Source organism: Neopelma chrysocephalum, unplaced genomic scaffold (assembly GCF_003984885.1).
Source record: "Neopelma chrysocephalum unplaced genomic scaffold, ASM398488v2 Primary Assembly neopelma1_22b, whole genome shotgun sequence".
Taxonomy (NCBI): domain Eukaryota; kingdom Metazoa; phylum Chordata; class Aves; order Passeriformes; family Pipridae; genus Neopelma; species Neopelma chrysocephalum.
The window spans coordinates 29517824-29532712 of record NW_020897690.1 but is presented as its reverse complement, the minus strand read 5'-3'; the positions used below and the strand labels follow the sequence as shown (position 1 = coordinate 29532712).

The following is a 14889-nucleotide window of genomic DNA, read 5'->3' as shown; positions in this document are numbered from 1 at the left end:
GTTCTGAGCAAAAGCCAGCTATTGCTGTAGCCAAAGACCGTACAGGCTTAACCCCTCCTCGCATTTCTGAGGTCTGAGTGAGGCAAATAGCCCTTATAGGGGTGTGGGGTATTTATTTATTTTTTTTTTTTTTATTAAAAGGAATCTGTGGAGTGACATTAGGCTAATTGGGAGCTGATGAAGACTTAGAGCTGGGACGTGGAAGGAAAGCAAGGGTGAGGGTTTGGCAGGGTTTACCTCCAGCTGTAACACAAGAACCTAAAGGGCTAGAAGGATTAAGTGTTAGAAAACGAGTTGGGTCTAATTGCTGCAGGCTGGGAGTTAGTACTGGGACCCGGGATCAGGGGCCCTGTCATGAGGGTGAGGGGATGGACTTTGCTAAAATGTTTGTACACATTGCTGAGAGGGGGAGGGATAGAAATGCCATAGCTAATAGTGATGACAACAGAGCTATTCATGATGGCCTGCTCTGAATGACAATCAGGATTGCTCCCTGGATGCAAAGCATCTGCACTCCCCTTGGCACTGCACTGATTGCTTCTTTAGGGTAGGAGGGAAGAGGAGCTATGCCTCAGGCCCCAGAGTGTTTGGCTTGATGGAGAAAGAGTTCAAGTTCTGCTCCCCCCGGGTTGCAGAAAGAGTTCAAGGTTTGGTATTTGCTTCTATGCTAGCAAGCAAGCGTCACCTGCTCTGCAGGGCAAGGAGTAACTGACTAGGGTGAGCAGAGTCTGCCGAAGAAGAGGATGGTTTGGGATTTGGTGTGTCTGATGAAGAAGATAAAAGGGTGGTCAGCTTTAAAAGTCATTGTTGGTGCTTTTGATCTCATCACCAAGACACCTGTGGCAGCTGCTGCCTCAGTACCTTCTTCATTGACCTCCACAAAAGCTTTGTGAATTACTCGTGAGATGAAAAGATCCTTCTTCACTGACATCCCTGTGAAATCAGCACGAACTGGGTCAAAAGCATTTTGTATCCCCATGCTGCTCAAAGGGGATTTAAGGTCATAATTCTCTTCCAGCTTCAACTTGGGCAGGTACAAATCCACTTCAGCTTTCATCATATTGGCTGATTTGGTCCATTCAGCCAATTTCTCATAGGTCAGCTCTCTTTCCACCTGCAGTGAGTTGGGGAAGAAAACAGTTGGAATGCGAAGGACAGAGACAAGACATGCACAGACCAGTGTCTTAATGCTCATCAAGAACATGTAAAACAAAACTGAGCTACCAGCAGTGAGTACCGATGGAACGTGCACCATATCCACAGGGCATGATCCTGCAAAGTGCCGAGTGACTTATACTCCTGTTTATTTTCTTAAAGGTGGTGAGGTGTAGGCCTGAACCCTGAGAGTAGTTTATTATTTTTTCTCTGGTGTGAAGAATATTGGTTTTTTGCAATGTGTTACTCATAATAATAGGTGCTTGCTGTGTGTGTATAACTTTTCTCTTCGTATTAGTGAATAAGTAGAACGCATGGGAACTGAGGTACAAATAAAAATATGTTTGCCCTGATCTGTTTAGAATCTGGCATGGTCTTGAGTGATTGTTGACACCTTCTGGGTCAGGGTAGTCATCACTTAGTTTTAGAAAGCTCACCACAAACTATTAGGTGCAAATCCAGACTGCAAAGGACATAAAAATGAATTTATGCAGCCCTCAGGAGATGATAAGTATAGGGCATGGAGATTCCTTTTGCTAGTCTGGCAATAGTAAAGAGGACACAAAATAGGCTAAGATAGTTGTGTGGACATAGGTTTTAGAAGTACTATATTGGCAATGTTATCAAATGCCCTGAATCCTAGGTTGAGAAATCAGGATATCACAGTTTCTGAAACAAAGTATGCACACATCAGAGCTATTCTATTGTGGTTTCGAAACTTGTTCTTCTTCACTCTTTTAATCTGATTCTGATACTGTTTCATAGTGTATGTGGTGCCAACTTTACCAGCTCTAGACCAGTAGTGTTATCACTGATGTCATCTGGTAGGAGGACGAACATGCTGAGTTCATTTTCCACATATGGCAGTTCAATGATTCTGAATTTCATGGTTGTTTCATGGAGTACAAAAAATTTATCTCTCAGAAACATCATCTGTACAGGTTTAGTCTTGGTCTGTGTAAAAATTCAGCATAAAAAAAATCCTTTATACATTAAAGAATGATAAAATTTATTTGCTTCATTAAACTGAAAGAAAAAATTTGAAAACAAATATGAGACTCGGCAGCATTTGGATACCCAAGACCCTTTCCTTTGGACAGTATTGCATACACCCCCTTCTCAAAGTCTTTGGGATCTTTCTAAAAAGTCAACATAGGCACATGTGCTACCTACCTACTCACTGAATACCACGTAATATATTTCTTAATTTAAAGGAGTTAGCTTTGATAAGCAAGTAACTACTCTTAAGGGTTTCATGTTTTCTCCCAAAGGTTACATTATTTGAAGTGAGAGCCTTGACGGAGGGAAAAAAGTGTTGACTTCCTTCCTTCCAGGCAATACTGATTGTCACACTCTGCCTCTGAAACGTATTTTCTGTGACCTGTATAGGACTGGATTACTAAATGGAATTGGACTGCCCAATAAACTTCTGAATCCCTATGCAGTGTTATGTTCATAGAGTTATTACTAAGTGCTAAAGTTTTATCTGTTTGCAGGCCTGGCTATTCACCCTGTGAATTAAACCCTCTCTGGGCACCAGTGTATTAGGTTTATGCGGTAAGGTTTTGGTAGCAGGAAAGCTGCAGAGATGACTTCTGTGAGGAGACACCAGAAGCTGCCTTTGTGTCAGGCAGAGACAGTTCCAGCTGGCTCCAAGGCAGACCTGCTACTGTCCAAATCTGAGCCAGTCAGGGACGTTGGTAGTGCCTCTGGGGTAACACGTTTAAGAACGGGCAAAAACTGCTGGACAAAAGCAACTGGGAGAGCCAAGTGAGAAAATGTGAGAGGAACAACTCTGCAGACACCAGGGTCGATGAGGAAGGAGGAGGAGGAGGCACTCCAGGTGCTGGAGCTGAGATTTCCCTGCAGCCCATGGTGACGACCAGGTGGTACTGATATCCACCCTGCAGCCTATAGATGACCCCATGCTGGAACAGGTAGATGTGCCCTGAAGAAAGCTGCAACCCATGGAGAAGCCATGCTAGAGCAGGCTCCTAACAGGACCTGTGGCACTGTGGAGAGGATCCCATTCCGGAGCAGGTTTTCTGGCATCACCTGTGACTCTGCAGTGGACCCATGCTGGAGCAGCCCATTCCTAAGGACTGCACCCCAGGGAAAGGACCCATACTGGAGCGGTTCTTGAAAAACTGCAGACTATGGGAAGGACCCACATTGGATGTGAAGGACTGTATCCCATGGGTGGGACTCCACATTTGGACAAGGAAAACGTGTGAGGAGGAGGGAGCAGCAGAGACAACACGTGATGAGCTAACTATAACCCCCATTCCCAGTCCGCCTGCACTGCTTTGAGGCACAGCTGGAAGAATCAGGAGTGAAGTTGAGCCTGTTAGGAAGGGAGGAGTTGGGGGAAGGTGCTATATATTTGGCTTTATTTCTCATTAACCTACTCTGATTAATTGGCAATAAATTAAATTCATTTATCTAAGTTGAGCCTGTTTTGACCATCAGGGTAATTGGTAAGTGATCTCCCTGTCCTTTTCCTGACCCATGATCTTTTCATCCTATTTTTCTCCCCCTGCCTTGTTGAGTAGGGGGAGTGATAGAGAGTCTTGGTGGGCACCTGGTGGCCAGCCAAGGTGACCCACCACAGCCATCTGCCATGATGGATCCTAAAACTGCACATGTAGTGCAGTAGGTTTCGGGTACACAGTTACATCGTCAGCACAATTGCTTCACTTTGCCTGGCATACAGAAGGTAGCTGCACTCTTAATCCATGTCAAAGAAATGCTTGCTTCCATTGACAGATAGTTTTGCTTGCTTTTCACAGAGTCCAAAAATATGCATGCAGTCAGCTACTGGGAATTGTGAGCGCATGACAGTTTAAATACTGTTAGCTCAATAATGTGCCCTCAGTTAATACTGAATAGGTCATACTCAGATACTCAGCTAAAATGACAAACCCCTGTGAAAATTCCCTGTGAAGTTTGACACAACACCCAGGATATGTGTGGAAAGAGCAGCTGGATCAGATACCTTGAGCTCAGGGTCCTAAGAGTAGAAGAGAGTGTGTAAGCAATGCTCTGAAAAGCAGCTTGGTCCCATTTGAAAATGCGAACATGTTACTTAGAGACATTTCATCATGTCCTTAAACTACTTAATTTACTTAACTTACTTTTTTTAACTTTAACTGTTCTCAAGTGTTTTGATACTTAAAAATCCTGTTGTCAAGGATATGTGTAAATAAGATAATGCTGACTTATTTTCACAGTTGCTGTTCTCACTAAGTTTATACCACGTGCCCAGCTGTAAGAAGTGTTGCAGTGGCAACATATGCAGTGGCACATGAAATACAGGTGAAATATTTAGTCTTCAATAATAGTCATACTGACATATGACAACAGGCATATAGATAAGAAATTTACCTTGTTTAGTCTGAAGGGCATCTCAGAAGTATTTTTCTCCAGAAATTTCTTTTCCCACTTTCCTTTGAAATAAATGGCATTTACTAAGAGCAACACAGTGCGAGAATGGAGAGATCCTGCAGGCAGCAGACTCTGTATTTTCCCTTCAAAATCAGACAAACAGGACTGTTATTTGAGTGTGACTGTGTAACTTGCCAAGTTTAATTGTGACTTCTCTGTGCCTAACCCTGTTGCAAAAACGTTTGCATTTGGGAGGGGTTTTTTTAGTTGTACATTTCTATGATGTACATATGGTAGAAATGGGGTTTTAAGTATCTCTGTATCTTTTACCTGGAGAAGTTGTGTTAAAACAAGACCATCCCTGGAAGTATTCAAAGCCAGGTTGGATGGGGCTTTGAGCAACTAGTGGTCTAGTGGGAGGTGTCCCTGCCCATGGCAGAGGGATTGGAACTAGATGGTCTTTATGATCCCTTCCAAGCTAAACCAATCTATGATTCTGTGATTAATTTTTTTAATATTGGAGCTTTGGTAGTAAACAGCATTGGAAAGTGGGTCAAGCGGTAAGGCTTGGAAGTTGTGGTATAGCTGTGAAGTTGGTTGCAAGCAGCTGAAGAATGCAGAAGTAAACCCCTCACTAATTGTGGACCACACAGCATCTGCCATCCCTCTGAACAGCAATAATTCAGAAGAGGCTACGACATAAAAAATCAAAGGAAGGACCTTGTAAGGAGCAGAAGTTAAGTTTGGAGATAGGCATTTTTCGAGCTGTTTAACCATACTTTGCTCATCACCTCTCTCCTCTGAGTTTCCGTCTTTTATGGAGCCTTGACTGCAAGAGCAATAAATCTGGAAATACAAATAATTTGAAAATGAGTCAAGAAAAAAAGCCATCAGAGTGATACTTACTCTCAGTTTTATTTTCAACCCATGAATTGATCTGTGCTCTGACTTGTTCTGCAGCTGTCTTAAAGTTTACAGCTTGTGGCTTGGCATTGTAATAGCTTGTAATGAGCTGTAAGAACTTCTGAAAGATAGGATTTGAAAATGTATGCTTATTTAGTTAAGTTTGACTTATAAAAATGTTAGAAATAATAACTTTGACAAATTAGACAATCGGCTAATACATAATTTAAGAAAATAAAATTTGTTCTAGATGAGATAACCCTTATATTAAGGTCTAACACATTCTATACTAAATATTAAGTATGGACTGATCAAACTTCAGTCTCAAGGAAACTGCTACTTCAAATTTTTTGTGTTTGAAATCAAAGGTGCACATTTGTAATTTTGAAATATCCATGAAACAAACATTCTTCATCTTTTTTTAAAATTTCTCAAAATGACATTTTTACATCATTTAAATACTTTTTTCCTGCTTTGTGACATAGTGTTCAGTTCAAGGTGGAAGAATAGTCTCATATAAAGTTGAAAAAAGGCTTTTAGTTTGCTTCAGAGGTGAGGAACCTGCCAAAAGTTTGTGAGGACAATAGGGGATCGGGTATAAAGGTGAAGTTCTGGTTGAATAAAGTCAAGGCAGAAAAGCAGAATTAATGTTTGCATTGCTGTCTGCTGTGAAACAGTTCATGGAGATTCCCAGTAGGAAATCCCCTAGATTCTCTGTAAAGCCTAAGTACATGAGATTATGGAGAAAATGAACAATACACATTCAGAAGGACAAATTGCTAATTACTCAGGAAACCAAACACACTCCAAGATCAAAGAACAGTAATCTCATTTAAACCACCTTCCAAGGAGCTGGAAGATGATTAATACAATGCCAGTTTTAAAAAGATTTCAAAGACACAGGTAATTACAAGCTCATGAGTCAGTATGGGGCAAATGAATAAGAATAGGTGTAGTGGGTGTATGAATTAACGTGACTTATCAGAGGAGTGTCAACAGCATTTTGTAATAGGAAATCCTAAATCAAAATCTGTTGGACTTTTCTGGAGGTGTCAGGAAGCATATGGGTAATAAGATTGAGCCATTACAGTCTTTTGGATTATCAAATGGCATTTTGTAAGACTTCTCACCAAAGGGTGAGCATCTATGGGACTGCAGAGATAGGTCATGTTTGAAAGACTGGAAACGAAGCGTAGGAGGAAATAATGTTCACAGTGAAGGGTTGTTACTACTGGAGTACCACAGGGATATATGTGCTGGAGTCTGTGCTAAAGTATTTTTTCTATAAAATCAAAATCTAAATGATTACATTGAAATATATATATAAACATATTCATAATTGATCCAGTAAAGTGTAAGGTATAGAAAGGGATTATTACTCTTTAGGAATGAGGTCTTGAAGCTATAATGGACAGTTACATGAAAAAAATCTGCCTAATAGTGACAAAAAGGCAAATAAAAACTTTAGAGTTAGAAAGAAAGGAGTAGGCAACAAAAGAGAGGCTTCAATCATGACACCATATAACACTCTGGTGTGCCCCTTATCTGAGTTCTCAATGCAGCTGTGACTTCTCCAGTCTCAGAAATGCTAGAGTATAAAAGATACAGAGACAGTGGATGAGGGTGACCAGAGATGTGGAGAAGCATCCTTTAGAAGATAAACTGACCAGTAACGATGCCAACAGACAGCAAGCTCAAAAGGCACAGACACTTCCTACAATGTGTAGTTCAGCTGTGGAAATCCTGGTGCTGAGGGCTGAAGTACATTCGAAAGACAAGTCTGCAAAGTCTCGAAACAACAGCTCGTCAAAGTCTATTAAGTAGACATGCCTTCTGGTTCACGAAGTCCCTGAGCTGCAGATCACTTGGTGACCACAGCAGATTCTGGAAAAGTGTCATTACACAATGTGCCTTTTTCTCATGCACTTCCTAAACTGTTGCCCACTGCTGGAAAAAAATGGACCTCTTGTCTGTCCAAGGATAGCTATGGATGGCTGTCCTCATATTCTCACTGAAACCCCAGTGCTATCGTTTGGAATTTTTTTATCATCTCTATTGATAATCCCTCTTAATGTGAACATATTCTCAAGTAAAGATGTTCAACTCACAGGTAGTAATGGGTAGGTCTTTTCCTCATACAGCCGGTTAGCACTCTTCAGCAAGTAGGTGCTTCTCCTTTTGTTGATGGCAGATAGGAGCTTTTTGAAGCCAGAGTGAATGTTTTCAGCTCGCTCATGCTCAGGATCCTTGGAAAGAGACACCAATTAGTATGAAGTATTTTTTTTCTGTTGCACCTGCTATGTTTGTTTAAATTGTTCAGTTCTTTTTAATTAAATATGAGTTTCAGGGAATGAAACACTTTTTTTGTGTATGTTACATGTTAGCAGCACTGCGTAAAACTGGACAAATTGTTTTCTGTCTGTAGGGAAATGATCTGTTTCTACAGTGCAGTGTAGGCCTTTGGGGATATCAGCTGACTGTGCTTCCAGGAAGTTGAATCTCCTCATTTTTATCATGGTCAGGCCTAATTTTCAGTTTCACAAGACCTTTCAGATTCACAAGGACCCATCAATGCAGCCTGCAGTTTTTGAGGAGGTGTTCTATTGTGATAGACACTGGTGTCAGACCACGGACTTACTAACTATTCAAATTATCCCTGTTTCACATGATTTCTGCTGTTGCTGTTTGGATTTTGGAGAGAGCTTGTCCTGGATGTCAATGTTGATGGTTTTAGGGAGCATGAGCTTTCTTGCCAGCTGTTGCCAGCTGTTACTTTGCTAATGGAGGAATAAGTTGCTACCTGTCAGCTGTTCCCCATGAGCTGCCTGGGTGCAGTCTCCTCCTCCATGTCATATACCATGCCCTGGACATGAGACACTGAGAGTCTCTGCCACTGACTCATGGTGACTTGTCATAAGGTTGGTGAGGTGACATTCCTTGCTCTGATCTTTTCTCACTCATGCTGAGACATGGGCTGCTAGGAAGGACACCTAGGAAAGAATTTGGTATCCACAGGACACAGGATAGCAGAGGCTGAGTTTTACCATGGGATGGGAACAGAATGAAGAGGTAATAGAGTGAAATATCTGAAAGACAACATTAGACAGACTTTGCCACAACTTGTGAAGTCAGTGAGTTGGTAAAATGAATGTGAATGTAATGATTCATCTTGGAGAATCACCCTGCACCATTTAGGGAGAGAATGATATAACCTCCTCCCCACTTTTGTTTCCAGTTTGTCTAATTTAATTTCTTTGAGCTTTCTTTTAGTTCCTATGCTGAAAAAAAAATGGCTTGTTCAAGTTTACAAGTTTTTCAGTGTTTAGGGAGTTCCTTTGATGGAAAAGATCTGGGCAGTTTGTCCTGGCGGCAAGTCTTTGGGGAGCTGATGAGTAAGGGTGAGTCAACATGCATGACCTTAAAGGGAAATTTTGTCTACCTGATGTGTCCATGCGTAAGAAAGGTGGAAGGGTCTTTACTGGGTAGGGCTGGAGTGAGGTGTGAATGCAGTAGTTGTTTTTCACTAACACTATAGACAGAAAAAAACCAATCTGAAGCTGATAAGAGATAGAATTGTCCAAAGCATATTAAGACAATTGTTTTCTTGGTATTTCAATAGCTCAGCTAAAAGCAAGTAAGACAGTTTTAGGGCTAATCAAAATGCTGTTAGTGTCTGAGTTCTGATTTTGAAGGCCTGAGTTCATGAATTTTACAGTAATATTACCTACTTGTTCACTTTTTCTATATATAGTTCTTAATGAAATGAGACAGTAGATAAGAGACTGAAAACAAGCAGATGTTAGAAGGCAAAAGCAGTAGTTGCATTGGACTATTCCATTCTCAGGGATTTTTATCTCTAAGTCTTATGTTGTAATAAATACCATCTTTCTTTTCTTTGGTCTCCCTGGAGAAGGCCTTGTCTCAGATGAACCTTCTTCTCTTGCAGTCTGGTTAAAATGAAGAACCTGTGATGATGATAAATGTTCATAAAGACAGCTTGTTTGCTGGAGATAAATATGCCCAAGGGTTGTAAGTATTTTAGTTTTCTATGGTAATTCACCAGCCACACCTAATGATAGTCTAATAAAGTTGTTAATTAAATTTCTATAACTGTATCATTACTATATAGATTTTAGCCCCATTGATTGCTTAATAATAGACCAATATTGTGACTCAAATATGATTTTATTTAGATAAGTGGTTAGTTTGTGCTTAGCTGCATGGAATCTATTTTCAGATCATAGCAAAACACAACAAAAAACATAGCACACTTCAGAGTCTTACTAACATGACGCAAATCTAAAACTCTGCATTTAATGTTTTTAAGTAAATGAGTATAACCTAAAAGAGTACAAATATTGAAAAGTTCTGCAAAAGAGGGCACAGGATCCTTCTGGACAAAATGTCCAGCATACAGCTGGATAAGCATGTTACACAATGGATGAGCAATTGGCTCACAGGTCAGTTACAAAGAGTTATAGTGAATGGGGTAACGTCAGGCTGGCATCCAGTCACTGATGGAGTTCTCCAGGGCTTCATCCTTGGCCCAGTTCTCTTCAACATCTTCATTAACGGCTTGGATGCAGAACTCGAAAGAATACTAAGTAAATTTGCTGATGACAGATTGGGAGGAGCCATCAACTCCCTCAAGGGCAGAGAGGCCTTGCAGAGAGACCTTGACAATAAGAGAGATGGACAATCACCAGTGATATGAAGTTTAATGAGGGCAAGTGCCAGATTCTACACCTGCGACAGGGCAACCCTGTTTGTGTGTATAGATGAGGGAATGAGAGTCTGGAGGGAAGCGCTGTGGAAAGGGACCTGGAGGTCCTGGTTGATAGCAAGTTGAATATGAGTCAGCAGTGTCCCATCAGCCAGGAGGGCACACCGTGTCCTGGGGGGCATCAGGCAAAGCATCACCAGCCAGTTGAGGGAGAGGATTGTCCTGCTTTGCTCTGCACTGGTGCAGCCTCACCTTGAATATTGTGTGCAGTTTTGGGCACCACAATATAAGAAAGACATTAAGCTATTAGAGAGTGTCTAAAGGAGGGCAACAAAGGTGGTGAAGGGTCTGGAGGGGAAGTCGTATGACGAGTGGCTGAGGTCACTTGGTCTGTTCAGCCTGGAGAAGAGAAGACTGAGGGGAGACCTCATTGTGGTCTTCAACATCCTCACAAGGGGAACCAGAGGGACAGGTACTGACCTCTTTGTGTTGGTGACCAGTGACAGGACTCAAGGAAACGGCATCAAGCTGAGTCAGGGGAGGTTTAGCTTGGATATCAGCAAAAAGTTTTTCACCTAGAGGGTGGTTGGGCACTGGAACAAACTCCCCAGGGAAGTGGTCACAGCACCAAGCTTGTCTGAGTTCAAGAAGTGTTTGAACAACGCACTCAGGTACATGGTGTGATTCTTGGGGTGCCCTGTCCGAGACCAAGAGTTGGACTTGATGATCCTGATGTGTCCCTTCCAACTCAGCATATTCTATGATTCTATCATATCTTTAATACTCATATGTCTCCATTATTCATGGTAGGATTACCATTTTTATAGACTTACTATGTCACAAACAAAGGTATTTATGCCACTCCTGTGCAGCCAAAAATGTGTTCAGGAGAGCTTTCTAACTTCTGCATGCAGTATGAGGAAGCAAATATACTGCTGCCAGAACCTGCTGATGTCTGGAAGCGGTGATATTATCCCCAGATTTCTTTTCTCTAGCATATCTTAACTCCATATTATTTTATTTTGATAAAGTTGTCTCTTCATTACTATTTAAGCACTGTATTAGGTGGATTATTCTGTTCAGAGGGCAATTAAAATGGAGTGTAGTGTTTCAAACAAGACCAGCAGTAATCTCTAATATCAATAATTTCTCTTTAGCAGACCACTTGCTATGCTCTAGGAACTGTAAATGCAAGCTAAATGTAGAGGTAGTGCAGAGCAGGAAGATCTTGGAAATGAAGTGGAAGAATACTGATCTCCAGTGCTGACCATGTAATTGGGGCTATTTCCTGTACCACATTATGGCAGGTCACTGTTCTCCCATATTGTTCCTTTCTGTTCCCCATAGGTAGAATAACAATGCAATTTATATAGGAACCACATTGTTGATTTCAGATCTTACCTCAGCCATCTGGGTTGCGGTGTCACCTTTTGCACCCAGATGGACCATAGCAAGAGCAGTTGCAATACTCCAAGGAGAAAAGAAAATGTTTTGTCCTTTGGAATTTTCGTTCAGCTTTTTGTAAAGGTCCAGAGTGAAGCTGTTGGTTGACACTGAGAGACTCTCCATTGATATACCTGAGACAAATGAGTGTCAGAGAGAGGTGATGACTACTTCTTCATGTCTTTCAAAAAATACAAAGCTGTTATTGGGGGATTGCCTGCTCCCTCTCAAATACAGTCTGAGGGTGTCCCTGTAATGGGTAAAATACTGCACAGATGCCAAGTACAGTCAGCTAGTAAGTCTCTTTCTAAGACCTGCACTATTTCTTCCTTCCATATCACTTTCAGTGTCCTCAGCTTTTTTATTTATTCTTCATCAGTTGAGTACAGTTTTAGCTAGAAATGTTTTCACGGTCCAGACTTGTTTCAAAACCCCATTCACTCTTTGCCTTATTTTCATAGAGTTATTCTTCGATTCTGAGAGAGTGAAACCAAATAGTTTCTCACTGTGCTGCTTTGGGCTTTTTTCTGTTTATTTAAACTTCCCGTGCTATTATTTTTCCACTCGAAAAAGCATGATGAAATAATGTGATTCATTATATGTATCCTGATGGCTACTAGAGATATGTAGATTTTTATACATTCTTTGTGTAGGTAAACCCACATTTGGAATCTGTAGCTAGATTTGTTAGTTGCTGTTTTTCAAGTCTTGTATCTTACATACAACTCCAAATAGTTCCTGTTGTAACCAACAACAAATTTTCTCTGGTTTCCTGGTGGTTTATCAGAACCTGCAGGTTTCTCATCCTTGTTCTGCTTCTTTTCCAAGTATGTTTTTACAGGACAAAACCAAAGCAAACACATAACCACAACCCCAAGATTAAATTAATTTTCTGTACATGGATCCAGAACAAACCTGTGCTTCTTATTAGCATATTTTAGATCAATCTAATACTTTGATAAATATTAGGATAAACTCAGAAATTTCCACTGTCTTCACCAGCATAATGACTTAAAAAAAATTTGGCGAAGTCAGTGTAAGATGGCATCAGGTGAAAGGTTAAGCATTAGATCAACAACGGCAACTGGACATTTCAAACATTTAAATCTATCTTCACCCACAATTTGTGTGATTAAATAAAAAACTGCAGTCCTTAAAGAGAACTGCCACGAAGTGTCAGAGATGCCTGGAACCTCTGGGGTCCTCAAGTTTTGTTTTCAATGCTTCCTAGAGTCTGCAACAGCTTTGAAGCATTCTTCAGAGGTGAATGCCATGCAGCCTGGCTCATGCCTAAGTATTTTTAGGATCTTCAAATCAGATATCTTACTGCTGTTCCTGGAGATGCTGATACTCCCAGAGCATATCCAGGGGACAGAGCTGAGCTGAATGTTTTTACATGAAGGATTTCAAACTGACATCTCCTTCTCCTGTTTCCAGAGATTGTCTGGGGAGTAATCAAGTATTTCGCAGGCTTGAGAGAGAGAACATGTGTGTATTTCTGCGAGGTTCACTGGTGTCCTAACAACTTTGGTCTTCTGCCAAAGGAAAGGTCTGCGTGCCTGATCCAGTAGTTATTTGAAAGTAATAAATTAGAGGCTTGAACTAATATGCCCAGTGCTGGGCATCCAAAACACTGTTCTAGAGAGTCATGTTGTCTTGTGTGTTCAATTCCATGATCAGTAGGAGGGTGTTCTCTCCTGCAGTTTTTTCTTAGTCCTCTGATCTAAACTGAACAGTAGCCTGGTGATTAAAGCACCCTTGCTACAGGTGAGGAAACTTTCTGCCCTCCCAAGCTATGTAGGTTTTGCCCAACCTTGATTCACATTCTGTCCATTGTGCCTTGGCACAGGGTTTCCCTAAGGGCTACACTTTGTACTAAATAATAAGCACTCCCTTCCTCTGCATAACTTTTATGCCATCTTTTAACTACTCCAAGGAATTTAACATGAATTTTTAAGACTTCCAAATAAAAGCTAGTTATTTTGATATAAATATTTACAGTACCTGAAATCCTGAAAGAGAGAAGGGTTAAGATCTGTCTTCAGTCAGGATCTGTGACAGTCTGTAGGGCAACAAGTACTTTTGGAAATGAAGAAATGTTTGCACCTCCCCTTTTCTTATCTGCATCCTCTTCTTGCATTAATGTGCACGTTCCCTCATTTATTCCTAGTTCTCCTCTCTATCACCTGCTTTCAGAACTCAGAAAGAGGGGGAGATCTCCTGAATTCAAGGCCACTGTTTGTGGATGTATATCCTGGAACATGAAGGCCAGTATGCCTTTTCCCCACAGATGTCCTCAACAACCTTGGTGTTTGGCCTGCAAAAAGTGTAGGAATTGCAGAAAGTATGTCAACCACCCTGTGTTGGCGCAGGATATGTTGAAATAACTTGAGGCCTTCCTTTTCTTTTTACTCCACAAACTGGGGAAATAAAGAGAAACTGATCTCAAAGCTATGGCTAAAAGGGAATATTGAAATAGACTGTTAGTCTCATTCATCCTGTGGTTAAATTTGAGAGGGGAAGCATTTGAATTCTTGTGGCCCCCAGGTCAAATAAAGCCCTTACTTTGTACAAGGATATTTTGTATTTTTGCTCTTCTGTTACAGAAAGCAGATCACAAAGGAAGCTCAGAGGGTATTTACACAGTCACCTAAAATAAGTGATGAAATGAGAGTGAACACTGGGCTCATTTGAAATGCTGGATGTTGTTTCAAGAGACCACTGCTCCTCACAAAGGAGGTGAAGGTGCTTTAGATACCCAGAGACCTTACACTGTACTGAGCTCATTATTCCTGTCTTGGATTGAGGGATTTTGAATCATCCACCAAAACCTACAAAACTGCTTGAAAGTGCTGCTTGTAATGAATTTTACTGAGACTGATGCCTAGGAGTAGAGAGCAAAAACAGGAGGATGTGTAAAACTGGATATCAGCAAAGGTGAAGTATAAAAGACTTACATGTGCACAAATGTTTTACTTTAAATTCCTGTAATTCTGATCCTAGTTTGTGTGACACACTTCGTATTGATAAATTTCATTTGTGATCATTATATGTCTTTTCTGCTACATTTAGGGTTAGTAATGGCCTCTGCCCACTAGTATGACAAGTGCAAAGTAAACCAATTACCGTGCAGTCAACCTATATGGAAAAAGCATCTATGTAAAGTGTACAAGTTCATATTTTGAATAAGAATTATATATTAGTGCTTCTATTCACTTGAAATCTGACTGGTACATGTACCACACAAGGTTTCAAGAGAGATATATGTGCCTCTCTTTCTT

General features: G+C 40.9%; 1 protein-coding gene across 1 annotated transcript; it reads right to left on the bottom strand.

Annotated features, from left to right (window-relative positions):
* Positions 1-462: 462 nt before the first annotated feature.
* Positions 463-13622, bottom strand: LOC113967196 (heterochromatin-associated protein MENT-like). Its single transcript, XM_027682602.1, has 8 exons — positions 13613-13622; positions 11567-11742; positions 9324-9407; positions 7551-7688; positions 5446-5563; positions 4540-4682; positions 1942-2109; positions 463-1114 (listed from the first exon to the last, which is right to left on the bottom strand). Exons 2-8 carry the CDS (start codon positions 11732-11734, stop codon positions 713-715), a joined length of 1221 nt encoding a protein of 406 aa, XP_027538403.1. The 5' UTR covers positions 11735-11742; positions 13613-13622; the 3' UTR covers positions 463-712.
* Between the last annotated feature and the right edge of the window lie 1267 nt (positions 13623-14889).